This window comes from Coregonus clupeaformis, chromosome 6 (genome assembly GCF_020615455.1).
Source record: "Coregonus clupeaformis isolate EN_2021a chromosome 6, ASM2061545v1, whole genome shotgun sequence".
NCBI lineage: Eukaryota > Metazoa > Chordata > Actinopteri > Salmoniformes > Salmonidae > Coregonus > Coregonus clupeaformis.
Window position 1 is genome coordinate 4,564,765 of NC_059197.1, and position 12,027 is coordinate 4,576,791.

At 44.7% G+C, this 12,027-nt stretch overlaps 1 protein-coding gene across 2 annotated transcripts; it reads right to left on the bottom strand.

Annotated features, from left to right (window-relative positions):
- Positions 1 to 1,552: 1,552 nt before the first annotated feature.
- On the bottom strand, positions 1,553 to 11,623 carry LOC121567520 (heterogeneous nuclear ribonucleoprotein L). Of its 2 annotated transcripts, XM_041877628.1 has the most exons (14): positions 11,511 to 11,623; positions 9,973 to 10,091; positions 7,965 to 8,202; positions 7,782 to 7,867; positions 7,311 to 7,407; positions 7,135 to 7,207; positions 4,192 to 4,227; positions 3,659 to 3,730; positions 3,113 to 3,384; positions 2,895 to 3,016; positions 2,533 to 2,734; positions 2,370 to 2,427; positions 2,161 to 2,268; positions 1,553 to 1,972 (listed from the first exon to the last, which is right to left on the bottom strand). In XM_041877628.1, the coding sequence occupies exons 1-14, from the start codon at positions 11,583 to 11,585 to the stop codon at positions 1,914 to 1,916; spliced, it is 1,617 nt and encodes a 538-aa protein (XP_041733562.1). In that variant the 5' UTR covers positions 11,586 to 11,623; the 3' UTR covers positions 1,553 to 1,913. The 2 variants fall into 2 exon arrangements, with proteins under 2 accessions (XP_041733562.1, XP_041733563.1); XM_041877629.1 differs by lacking the exon at positions 4,192 to 4,227.
- Positions 11,624 to 12,027: the final 404 nt, after the last annotated feature.

The window sequence follows — 12,027 nt, forward strand, 5'->3', positions numbered from 1 at the left end:
TGGAGTAGCAGCTTCTACTGCCCTCTTCAGAGGTACAGAGGTAGTGGATATTGTAGAGCGGTGTTTTGGTCGACACCGTCTCCTTTTATTCGTTTCTATCTGTTGGATATGTCTTCTAACTCTTTGGCTCGATCTGTACTCAGCGTGGCTGAAGGGAGATCTTGAGAAGGAAACAGAGAAAGAAAGCAGGATTGTGACCATGTTCATAAATCCGCTTTTATTAGAAGAAATATATTATAGCATGTTTTTCCAACTCTTTGAGCTCGGTCGGCATTCAGCAGAGCTGAAAGGCGATTTTGAGCTAAGAGGAGAGGATAGAGCAGGACCTTGGACAGGTTCCAATCAGGTCCGCCTTGGTTAGGAAAACGTGTTATGTCAAGAATAGGCTTTTTACCTTTCGAGCTCGATTGCACTCAGCATAGCTGAAAGAGAATCTTGAGCTAGAGGAAAGAGAAGCAGGACGATAGACAGATCTCTATCAGGTCCGCTTCGGATGAAAAGCTATCTGTGGCATGTCTCTTGACTCAGGGTCAGTACATAGAGACATGTATTGAACTGACAGAATGTGAGGTCATCTATCTGATTCAGATAGTAGGACTTTTATATTTTGTTCCTGCCTACTAATCTATGGGTCCATAGAGTGAGTAAGGCGTTTTGTTGGACACTTAATGTAGAGTGACTGATGTCATTACATTAGTGGACGATAGTGTTGAGGATTTGAGGCACGGCTATCTGCTGGTACAGATTAGCACGGCGTCTATTCTGATGATCTGCCCAATAGCCATTGACATTGTCATTGAGTTAGATGGGGGCGGGTCTATAACCGATGACGCGGTATATTGTGACGCCCTGATGGGTTCCTTAGTCGCATTACTGCGGGAATTGGTTACAGCCATTGCTGGGCTTGACCTATTCTCATTTTTTGAATGGGATGTGTTAGGCTCGGCAGGGAGTACATTTTGGAGCGTTTCGCTCCGCCTTAAACCACTAGGAGCATAGCTCCCCTATGGGGCGGAGCTCCACGATATAGAACGATTAGTTACCGGAGTGTAACTCCAGTTCTATGAGTGGAGCGGAGCCCCATAGGACTTTAAGGCCCTACCGATCCTCTCTAGTCGCTGAAGATAATATCTCGGGAGGCAGATTGATGGAACGGGGTTCCTTATATAGGGACACCTGTACTCCTATTGGCTGTAGGTGTGTGCATATTTTATTTTCAGGCTGTTCTGCCCTAGGGCAGAGGGTAAACCACTAGGAGCATAGCTCCCCTATGGGGCTCCGCTCCACTCATAGAACTGGAGTTACACTCCGGTAACTAGTCGTTTTGTCCCCCCCCAAAAAAGCTACGGGATCGAGGAAGGCTAAAAAAGTTGCTTTCGATTGGGCAGGATAGGTTAGCGTTTCTAACCAATTATGAACGAAATAATTTTACAGAAAAATATTAGAATTCTTACAATAGTTGTTCGTAGTATAATTTCATTCAATAACCAAATTGTTAACTGGCAAGCTGGAATAAAGAAGTTCGTTTATTGAGGGATGTCAAAAGACACACTACTTGAAATTGATTTTTATTTCTGCCAACAAAATAAACTCTCCTTCCTTCAAATACAGACAAGCTTGTAGAGGCATGGTACTGAGCAAGCAACAATTTAAAAAACATGGGAGAGTAATAAAAGATGCAAAACAATACTTATACAAAAGCGTTAACTTATTCATCCATCTGGCATAAAACAATTCTCTAATTTACCAGTTCACAACTTGCTTTTATGAGCTCAATATCAAAGAATAAGGACAAACCAATATGACTGCGGACAAACTCACTAACTGCCTAAAACAGACAAGGTCAAAATAGGGGTGAAGACTGTAGGGATGACAGTTTGATGTGGAATATTCTCCATGATCGTGGTGGCTGTTTAGGTTGCATGCTGAGCAGTAGAAAAGCACAGCTTGAGGGTGTATGGGTACGGGCCAGCTGAAGAGACAAAGACAGAAGATATCAGAAAACAGCAATCACACCCTACATCATCCTACACATTTACATTTTAGTCATTTAGCAGACGCTCTTATCCAGAGCGACTTAAAGTTAGTGAGTGCATACATTTTTCATACTACACCATTTAAATAAACATTTATACATAGGCTTAGCGCCCAACCACTTACTTGCGTTCTTCATCTGGTAGTGGTTTATCATGGACAAGGCCTCCATGGCGTCGTTGATGGACTCCCACTCCAACAGCCCTGAAGAGCTGCGCTCACCTGGACCTGCACCTGATAAGACAGCCCAACTCAGTTTAGCACCACTGTCATACATACCAAGAGTACGTAGTTTCAAAATGACATCTAAAAAGGAAGCTCAAATGTACACTTACTCTTTCCCGTGAAAAGTTTGATGTTTGCAGGGGCTTTGACACCAACCTCTTCACAGATCTGAAAAGAACAAGACAAGGTCAATTGATGACTGTTTTGTAGGCGTTGGTCTTATTTCACTGCTCCCTACATAAAAATGGGTCACCAGTGTGCTTTGGGACTCACCTGAGTGAAAATCTCTACGGACGAGTCTGGCTGGGCGTTGAAGAAGTGCAGGACGTTGCTGGGGTGCTGAATGCGGTTCTTGGCAGCCTGCTCTGGGGAGGTGAAGCGGTTGTTGCGGGAGCCGTGGAAGTCCTTAAAGCTGGTGCTGCCGTCCTCCAGCTCGTAAGACTGACCAGGCATAATTGCCTGCTGCTTGGACACACTGCAAAGGGAAAAGAGCATTAAACTTGTACAAGCCACAAAGAACAGTCCCTTATTATAGCAAGAGGCAGCAAATAAGATTAAGCACTAGCGGACAAAAATAAAATCACAAATAAAAGACAAGGCGCTGAATGAACAGGCGTTTCAGATTGACATCTTACCAGACGTTGAGCTTCTGTCCAAACAGGAAGTTGTTGTTGAGGTGTGTGATGGCCCGGTCCACAGCGTAACAGTCTCCCATCTCCACCATGGCTGCTCCTGGCTTACTCTTCATAAACTTCACCTGAGGTAAGGGACCAGATGCATGGGGTCACTCAATACCAGCAGCCTCTTATTTAAATAAATGCATTGGATTGCCCCCTTCCCCCTCCACACTTACCCGCTCCACGTTGCCATAGAGACAGAAAACATTGAACACCTTGTCTGCGTTCATCTTGGCAGGCTCCAGACCGTAGACCATGACTACAGGGGAGTCTGCGTGGGCACTGTACTCGCCGGGGGGGGGAGGGGGAGGGCCGTAGCCAGGTCCCCCGCCGTAGCTGTGTGCCCCCCCTCGTCCCCTCATGGGAGGACCCATGCGACGGCCCTCGCTGTAGTGTGGGGGTGGAGGGGGGCCATAGCCGCTCTCGTCATATCCATGGTAACCACCCGCTAGGAACACAAGGGACCACAGGATCAAACAGGGAACATTGTTTGATATGGACAAAGGCTAGACTTCCCAAAGAAAGTGGTCAACCTCACCATGTGTAAAACTTTCCATTATCAGGTGAGCTAAGACAATTGACTACGCCGCACCACCTCGCTGCCACTGTGGGGTACCCATTTTTAGTCATACATTTTTACCCGCCACCTTGGTGAATTTAGTGTGAGGAGAGCACTACAAGGGACAGCACGTGTGTGTCCCCCCTGGGCCTAAGAGCCTTACCGTACTCTGGAGGGTGGTCTCCCAGCAGAGCCGGCGCTCTCACACGCTTGTTGGGGTTGGCACTCCCATCTTCTGAGGTGATAAATTCAGGAGGCAGAGGAAGGAGAAAGAGGAAGAGAAGAGCGATAGATAAATTGGCAAGACACGACAATGCAGCGCAATAGCGGATGTTCAATTAGAATTAAGGATAGCACACAAGAAAAACACCACATCTAAAAGAAAGCACACTAACCGTAATAACTACTGAACATTTATAACACCAACAAGACAAAAACAAATCTACATAGTATATCTACTGGTTCAGTCATGGCATTTTGATGCCAACGGTTGGACAAGTTTCTATGACAAAATGTATCTTCAATTCTTGGAGTTTAAACAAACTGTTATTACTACAGCTAAAAATGAATTAACAAATGCTAACAAGTAAACAATCCTGAACGCTAGATAAATCCTCAATTTTAAATGTTTTAGCATATGGTAGAAGGGAGAATGAGGTGGGTGAGAATGAATCCAACAGAAGTATGCAAACACACCTCCAGCATTGCTCCCATTGCCATCAGCTTCTGCATCTGTACAGGTACACATCTCATACACATTACATTCAGGCCAGATTAAAAACACATGCACCTACACATGGGAGTGTTTTGAGAAAAATGACTAAAAGCATCACTGGAGCACTTGAAATATTTGACTACTTCAATACATTCACAGTCCGTTATCTCCATACTGTAACTAGGATATACAAATAATAAAGTGTCACATTTCAATTATGTCTACAAGTCTGGGGAAATGAAAATACTACATATAGCCCCCCTTAGTGGAGAGCCACCCAAACACCAGCTTTATTCATACAAGTCAAGAGGACAAAATGCCCACAGGGAAAGCACTACAAGTCCCCCCCCAGGGGAAATATGGTGTCACTGAGAAGGGGAGTGGAACACCATATAAAAGCAGACAGAACATAAAAAACCTTCAAGGAGGATAATATCACAATATATTTTTTGAAGACATCCCGAGTGTAAGAAATGGGAACATGTGTTGTGTGCAAACTGGGGCTCAGTTTACTTACAGCATGGATATATTGGGGGACAAAGATTGTGGCTGGAGACATTTGCTGTTATTTGGCAGTGGGTCCATTACTTCTCTCCGTGTTCATGTCATCCTTTCCATCTTTCACTCCACTCCCCTTTGGAAGAACATTTCCACCTTTGTCGGATTTCTGGCCTTTTTTGTGTCAATTTCCACTGTGGTTGGTGGTCCACTCTCCAAGTGCCTTATCGAATACACTCCTTGCCAATGGCAGGCCGCAAAGCAGCCATTTGGCACATTTCAGACCTGGGTCCTCATTAGGTGCAAATTGCCAGACCTGCGTCACATGGAAGGTGTTACACAGGTACTAAAAAGGTCAATATCCACAAAAGAGCTGCATTCAGGAAAAGATGGAGAAACTAGACAGGGATGCATGTTGCAAGAACAGTATAGGGAGGAAAGGAGGGGGGGAGGAGAGGCAAATCAGAACACCCGACTCCATGAGGTATGCATATATGAGGAGAAAAATATGGTCTGTCTGAATGTGCGTATGCTTGTTCATGTTTGTAGTGTCTTCATCAGTTGTCTGTTGTATTCCTTCCCATGTGACTGGCTACAGCCTTGACAGTGATGGTGCGAATCATCTATGGAGTCAGTACAGCAACAGGAGTGGAGGGTTTTGAGTAGTGTTTGATGTGTTAAACACCAGGAGCAGGGCACAAGAGAGCGAAACCACCTGCACCACCAAAGACAGGCAGGTACAGAGAACAGGACTGTGTAGTCTTGAGCAACTGGTTTGTATCAGTATGGTTCATCTGTTTTGTGTTTGTGGGAGCATGCTCGTCACTATGGGTCTCTGGATGTTGTCTTTATAGGGTGGATCTCCTGTGGATGTGTATCAGTCAAAAAGCTTCCATGTCAGCAGTGAGGTGATGACTTGCAGGTGAGGTCTGGGTGATGGCATGTTTCAATGTGTCAGGCATGTCTTGCTGGGGTCTCAAAACTGGGAGGGTGTGGAAAGCACAGCTTAGTGCCAATGTACCAGCAACCAAACTCCCCATGGAAAATGTGTCATGCCATAGAAAAGGTATAGGGGATGTCTTCGTGGCTTTGGAGCTATGCTGTTGCAGCACAAAGGAGATGGATTGAGGGGGTCAGTTTATCAAAACATGTCTGCTGCCATGGTCTTGCAGTCTATCCATCCCCAATGTCCTAAGTGTTCCTTCTGTTTGGTACAGAAAGTGGATGTGTCCTTATTGAAGTAGGAGCGGTGGAGGTTGAGGTGGTGTTGAGAGTAGTGTTGACGGCAGCAGTAGTGTTGGGAGTAGTGTTGATGACGGCAACAAATGTGTCTCCGATGCATATATGGAAATGTGTTGCTCCAAAGTGTTCCGACGAGAAGCTAGAGTGGCTGTTGTTTTGCAGTATGGTCTATGCTTAAAGTAGCCTGTATAGATGTACAGATCTATACATTGACGAGTGTGCTGGGAATGAAAGGAGCAATTTGCTGTCGGTAGAGCAAGTTTCACAAGAGACTCAAGTGGGTAAACAAGAAGGTATCTTTGCTCAGACTGTCTAGTCTTACAACTTGATGTATCCATGGGCAGTGCATCAGATTGGTTGCCATGGCACAAACAATACATAGCAATCAGTATGTATAAGTATATTTTTTGACAGTGATGTTATGCCTCTGTATCAGACACTGCGGAGACGCCATGAAACGGGTATTCAGACAAGAATGTAAGGCATGAATGGGTCGGTGGTGTGGAGTGGTTAGATTTACAAGCAACATCCTAGAACGCTTCCTTCCCTCCCATTTAATGAGCAACAAATGACTGCTTCGTCAGGTAGTTTTACTACTTCTCCAAGCTTTTGTTGCGAGTCAGTCAACGCCAAACTAGAAACTCAGAATTCACAGGACCTTGACTTGGTACCCTTAGTGCCCACATATCTTTAGATCTGATAGCACTGGGTTGAGGGTAAGGAGTTTACTCAGGGGTGTTCCAAGCAAGGGTGGCACCTTTTCTATTATCATTATTTTTTAATTAGGTGTACAAGTAAAATCCTTGAGCAATAACTGTAGTCTCTAGTGAAGAATATCTGCCCATTCAGCTGCTCCTTGCATCCCTAGCGTGTCTGGCTGTGTGACGGACGGTGTATCACCAGAAGACCACACCAGCACTTCAGTCATAATGCCACTGAAATGGAGCCCCATGCAAGAGTTAACGGTAATTCGCTAAACCAATATAACAGCCGGTGAGAATGATACCAACCAAGCCCTGCTTACATTAGAAAGAGTTGGACATTGAGCTGGTTAAAGGGGCATTTCCTGTGCTCAGTGGCATTACCCCTGAAGGTCTACCATCGAACCCCCCTTCCCATCCCCCACAGTAGCAGTAAGGGTGATGGTAGTGTCAGCAAGGACCGCAGATGGCTGTGTGCGTTACCTTGACCACTCAGATTGGGGTTGGTGTAGTCCCAAGTGTCCTGGTCATTCTTGAACACATTGAGACGAGTTGGCTGTGGGAAAATATACAAATTAATTCCATCAAAGCATTTTTCAAAGTCCATATCATGGAACACTAGAAGCTCTTCAGGGCTATGGATTTGCATTTTCCCCTACCTTGGCATATTCGATCTTGAGTGTGCAGCAGCCAGAGTAGATGTCTGCCCCATTGAGGGAGGCTTTAGCCCTCTGTGCACTCTGCACCGAATCAAACGTGTTGGGAGTCAAGGAAAGGACATGTAGACTACAGCTCTGAGAACAGCACCTTGCGCAGACACCATAACACGTTCCGGTTATTCCGGAGCTTATTGCACAAGCCCTTGTTTACCAGTCTCTTAGTGCTATTTAAAAAAACGAAGGGAAAAAAATAAAATACTAACGTGTTAATAGTCTAATCACTCATCACATACAGTATGTGCAACAAACAATTGCCATGTTCCAGACTGTAGGTTGCCTGACATGGTATGTAGAGAAAGTATGGCAACTTCAAACTCCAGAAGTCTTAGTTTCACCAAGGATTACCCGAGGGCATGCAACTGTTTCACAAAAAGCGTCATTTTCAAAAATGAATTTTGCAGCAAAGGATATTCCACCATGGCCTGAACACCATTCTTACGGAAGATGACAATCCTCTGGACAGGGCCACAGTTATTGCAGACCGTGTAGAGCACATCCTGTAGACATAACAAGTAATTCACATTATCTGAAATAATATTGACGTACACAGCACAACAGAATCAACAAGTTGGGTAGAGGTGGCCAGCACGTTACCGTGGTAACGGGGTAGATTGGGTTCATGATGGTGAGAAGTAGCACATTGTTGACACTTCTAGAATCGTCCGGGTCGCCTGGCCGGGAGATCTTCTGGCTGGTGGAGTAGTTGACAAAGGCTGGGTGCCCGGAAATGTAGATCTGGTTGTCATTCGCATACGTCACAGCAGTACATGACCCATTCAGATCCTCGTACTCAACCAGGGCCTGACGCTTCTTGGGCATAACCACCACATAGCTGTAAACAAAAAGGTTATATTAATAAAGGATGCATAACAAAGTTAAGAGGACACAGTTTCTTTACTTCCACCTGGACAAAAGGAACACCTATGTGAGAATGTTGTTCATTGACTACAGCTCAGCGTTCAACAACATAGTGCCCACAAAGCTCATCACTAAGTTGAGGACCCTGGGACTAAACACCTCCCTCTGCAAGTGGATCCTGGACTTCAACGGGCCGCCCCCAGGTGGTAAGGGTAGGCAACAACACATCTGCCACACTGATCCTCAACACTGGGGCCACCCCAGCGATCCGTGCTCAGTCCCCTCCTGTACTCCCTGTTCAACCACGACTGCGTGGCCAAGCACGACTCCAACACCGGTAGGCCTGATCACCGACAACGATGAGACAGCCTATAGGGAGGAGGTCAGAGACCTGGTAGTGTGGTGCCAGGACATCAACCTCTCCCTCAATGTGAGCAAGACAAAGGAGCTGATCGTGGCCTATAGGAAAAGGAGGGCCAAACAGGCCCCCATTAACATCTACAGGGCTGAAGTGGCGCGGGTCAAGAGTTAAATTCCTTGGTGTCCACATCACCAACGAACTATCATGGTCCAAACACACCAAGACAGTTGTGAAGAGGGCATGACAACACCCACCCCCCCCTCCTCCTCAGGAGACTGAAAAGTGTTGGCATGTGTTTCCAGATCCTCCAAAAGTTCTACAGCTGCACCATCGAGAGCATCCTGAACGGTTGCGTCACAGGCTGATATGGCAACTGCTCTGCATCTGAACGTAAGGCGCTACAGTGTAGTGCGTACGGCCCAGTACATCACTGGGGCCAAGCGTCCTGACATCCAGGACCTATATACTAGGCAGTGTCAGAGGAAGGCCCAAAAAATTGTCAGACTCCAGTCACCCAAGTCATAGACTGTTCTCTCGGCAACTGCATAGCATGCGGTGCCGACGCACCAAGTCTAGGACCAAACGGCTCCTTAACAGCTTCTACCCCCCCAGCTGAACAGTTAATCAAATGCCCACCTGGACTATTTACATTGACACCACCCTTTGTTTTTACACTGCTGCTACTCGCTGTTTATTACAAATTACCTCGACTAACCTGTACCCCCGCACATATAATAATAAGCCATTTAGCAGACGCTTTTATCCAAAGCGACTTAGTCATGTGTGCATACATTTTTACGAATGGGTGGTCCCGGGGATCGAACCCACTACCCTGGCGTTCCAAGTGCCATGCTCTACCAATTGAGCTACAGATGACCATATAGCCTTGTTATTGTTATGTAATTTTCTTAACTCTATTTCTTGAACTGCATTGTTGGTTAAGGGCTTGTAAGTAAGCATTTCACAGTAAAGTCTACACCTGTTGTATTCGGCGCATGTGACAAATAACATTTCATTTGATTTTGACCTGGCCTCCTCTGGAGTGCTTCTGGGTGAGCAGGCTTTTGTTTCAGCACTGCTCCAACCCACCAGATTCTAGCTGCTCATCGGGAACTTGAGCTGAATCAATTGTGTTATAGAAGGGTTAGAACAAAAGCCTGCACACACAGCAGCTCTGCAGAGGTAAAGAGAGCAATCACTGGTTTAACAGTAACCACCTATAAATGGTTGCATTGTGTTTGTGTGGAGCAACATTTTGACCATGAAATGTGTGCATTGTAAGTGAAGTAGCCTGGTCAGCTTCTGCTTGAGCCATTTCGTGAAGAAAAGAAACATGCAGATATTTTTTAGGGCAGGCAGTCACTCAATGTGCATATTCATCACCTAATAGCTCCAAACTCCTGCAGAGCCTCCACAAGGTCAGCCTCCGTAATGCCATCCACCAAGCCCCTCACATGCACAACTGGAGAGGGAAGGGTCTTATGTGGGTCATCATAGCCCTCCTGCAAAAAATAATGGGTAAATTAAATTCAAACAATAAACTCATGTTTCCTGGTTAGCTCATAGCATGCTTTATAAGAATTGAGGTATCAGATGTATGTAGCTAGCTGACTAAACTACATCGTCAAATAAGTTTGATGAACTCCACCAATGGAGTTGAGCAAAGACCAGGCTTTGCGTAATTCAGCTCCGACTACGTCAACTCGTCCAAGTTCAATATTACCATGTACCCATGTCCTCTGCAGTTGCATGCGCAAAGAGTTGGTGGTTGTATTTGGTTAACGTTTATTGGAAAAGTATGGGTTTCAGCAAACAAAGGCACGCAATTGCAGAGGACATGGGTACAAGTTAAGCGTTTCATAAAGTGCATTTTTTGAAGTATTTAAATGGTTTTTATTTTACGTAAAACGTATGGATTTCGGCAAACAAAGGCACGCAACCACAGAGGATAAACATAGGTACACGGTAAGCGTTTCAAAATTATATATTTTTGAAGTGTTGACCTTGGGCGAATCGATGAAGTCAGAGCTCAATTCACAAAGCCTGCTCTCTGCTAAACTCCGTTGGTGGAGTTCATCAAAACTTCCTTCACCATGGAGCAGAGTTTAGTCAGCTATTGTGTAGCTAGCTAGAACTACAATCCATTCGATTTCCAATCTAAACTCGATTTTATTCACCTTGGCAGGAAAGATTAACATTAACTACCTACCAAAATGTCATTAAGTAGGGGTAACTATTCAGTAAAAAATGTTGGGAATATTAGTGAGGAAATGTATTTTGTTATCCCTAATATTACGACAACATGGCCTCATACGGTTATGCATATTCGAGAATATTAAAATAGACTACATAAAGTAGCAAACTAATTAGCTCGCTGGCTAGTTACCGGCTACATCAATGAACGAGTCAATAATGAATCTGTTTATTTCAAGTTAACACACCAACTCGTGTTCGTTGCCTGGCAAAACGACCCCGCTAGGCTAGAACAAAGCAATAACGTTGCGCTACCACTAACTAGTTACCATATGATTTATGGCGTGGCCTGGATTGCACCCGCCCATTCATTCACATGAAAAAAGGCTAGTTAGCTAGACAATTGTTGGAAAAAGATAACTAGCTAGCCAGTTAGTTAACTAACTACATAGCGATATGTTTACTCCACTGACAATTTAAGTTAAACATTAAATAGTATACCCACAGGTATTCTACAAAAAAAATATTTGGTGGTTTTCTTTAACATCGTGGAACACGGGCGAGCAAGCTAGCACGAGCTAGCTAACGTTTCTGGATGCAATATATTTTTGAAACGCCGCGTCATGAGTCTGTAAGATTGTGTTATTTACAACTAAATAGTAGATTTAAATGCATGCGTTTAAATGCATGTTCTTGTTATATCACAGAAGTCACCATTAATTATTTACCGTTGCCATTCCGTCGTTGGTTTTTAGTCTTTTCGTTGCCCTGCCGCCTTCGTAATAACGGCCTGCCATAGCCATGTTGTCCCAGTTAAAAAGGTTGGTAGCCGTGACCGTGTGAAATGGACGGGAAAGGCATGAAAAAGACACACCTATGGGCCCGCCTTGAAGAGTCTGCTGCGGTTTCCAATTGGCCTAAAAGGCACGTCAATAATGTCATCATCAATTTAGGACCAGTTAAAATGCACAAAACACAAGCGTTTCTGAATATCTTCTAGTCAGAGCTCAAATCACTACTACTGTATTGATCACTTATCTATAAAAAAAAAGTAAATAAGATTAACCATCTTTATTTCTACAGTCAATACCATTTCAATTCAGGTGAGTGATCTAGGTGCTTACAGATTTTTGAGAATGGATTTTAATTAGCAAGGTTGAAAAGAGAGCCAAAGCGGAGTTCTTATTGGCCTTGTATCACAAACCCTCGAGGTGCCTTATTGCTATTATAAACGGGTTACCAACA

Excerpts from the sequence above, each read along its gene's own strand:
- LOC121567520 (XM_041877628.1), bottom strand. The coding sequence starts at position 11,585 with ATGGCTATGGCAGGCCGTTATTACGAAGGCGGCAGGGCAACGAAAAGA. Across the intron at positions 8,203-9,972 it reads CAGGAGTTTGGAGCTATTAG|CTATGTGGTGGTTATGCCCA; the intron begins GTGATGAATATG and ends TTTTGTTTACAG. Across the intron at positions 2,428-2,532 it reads CCGTAGAGATTTTCACTCAG|ATCTGTGAAGAGGTTGGTGT; the intron begins GTGAGTCCCAAA and ends TGTTCTTTTCAG.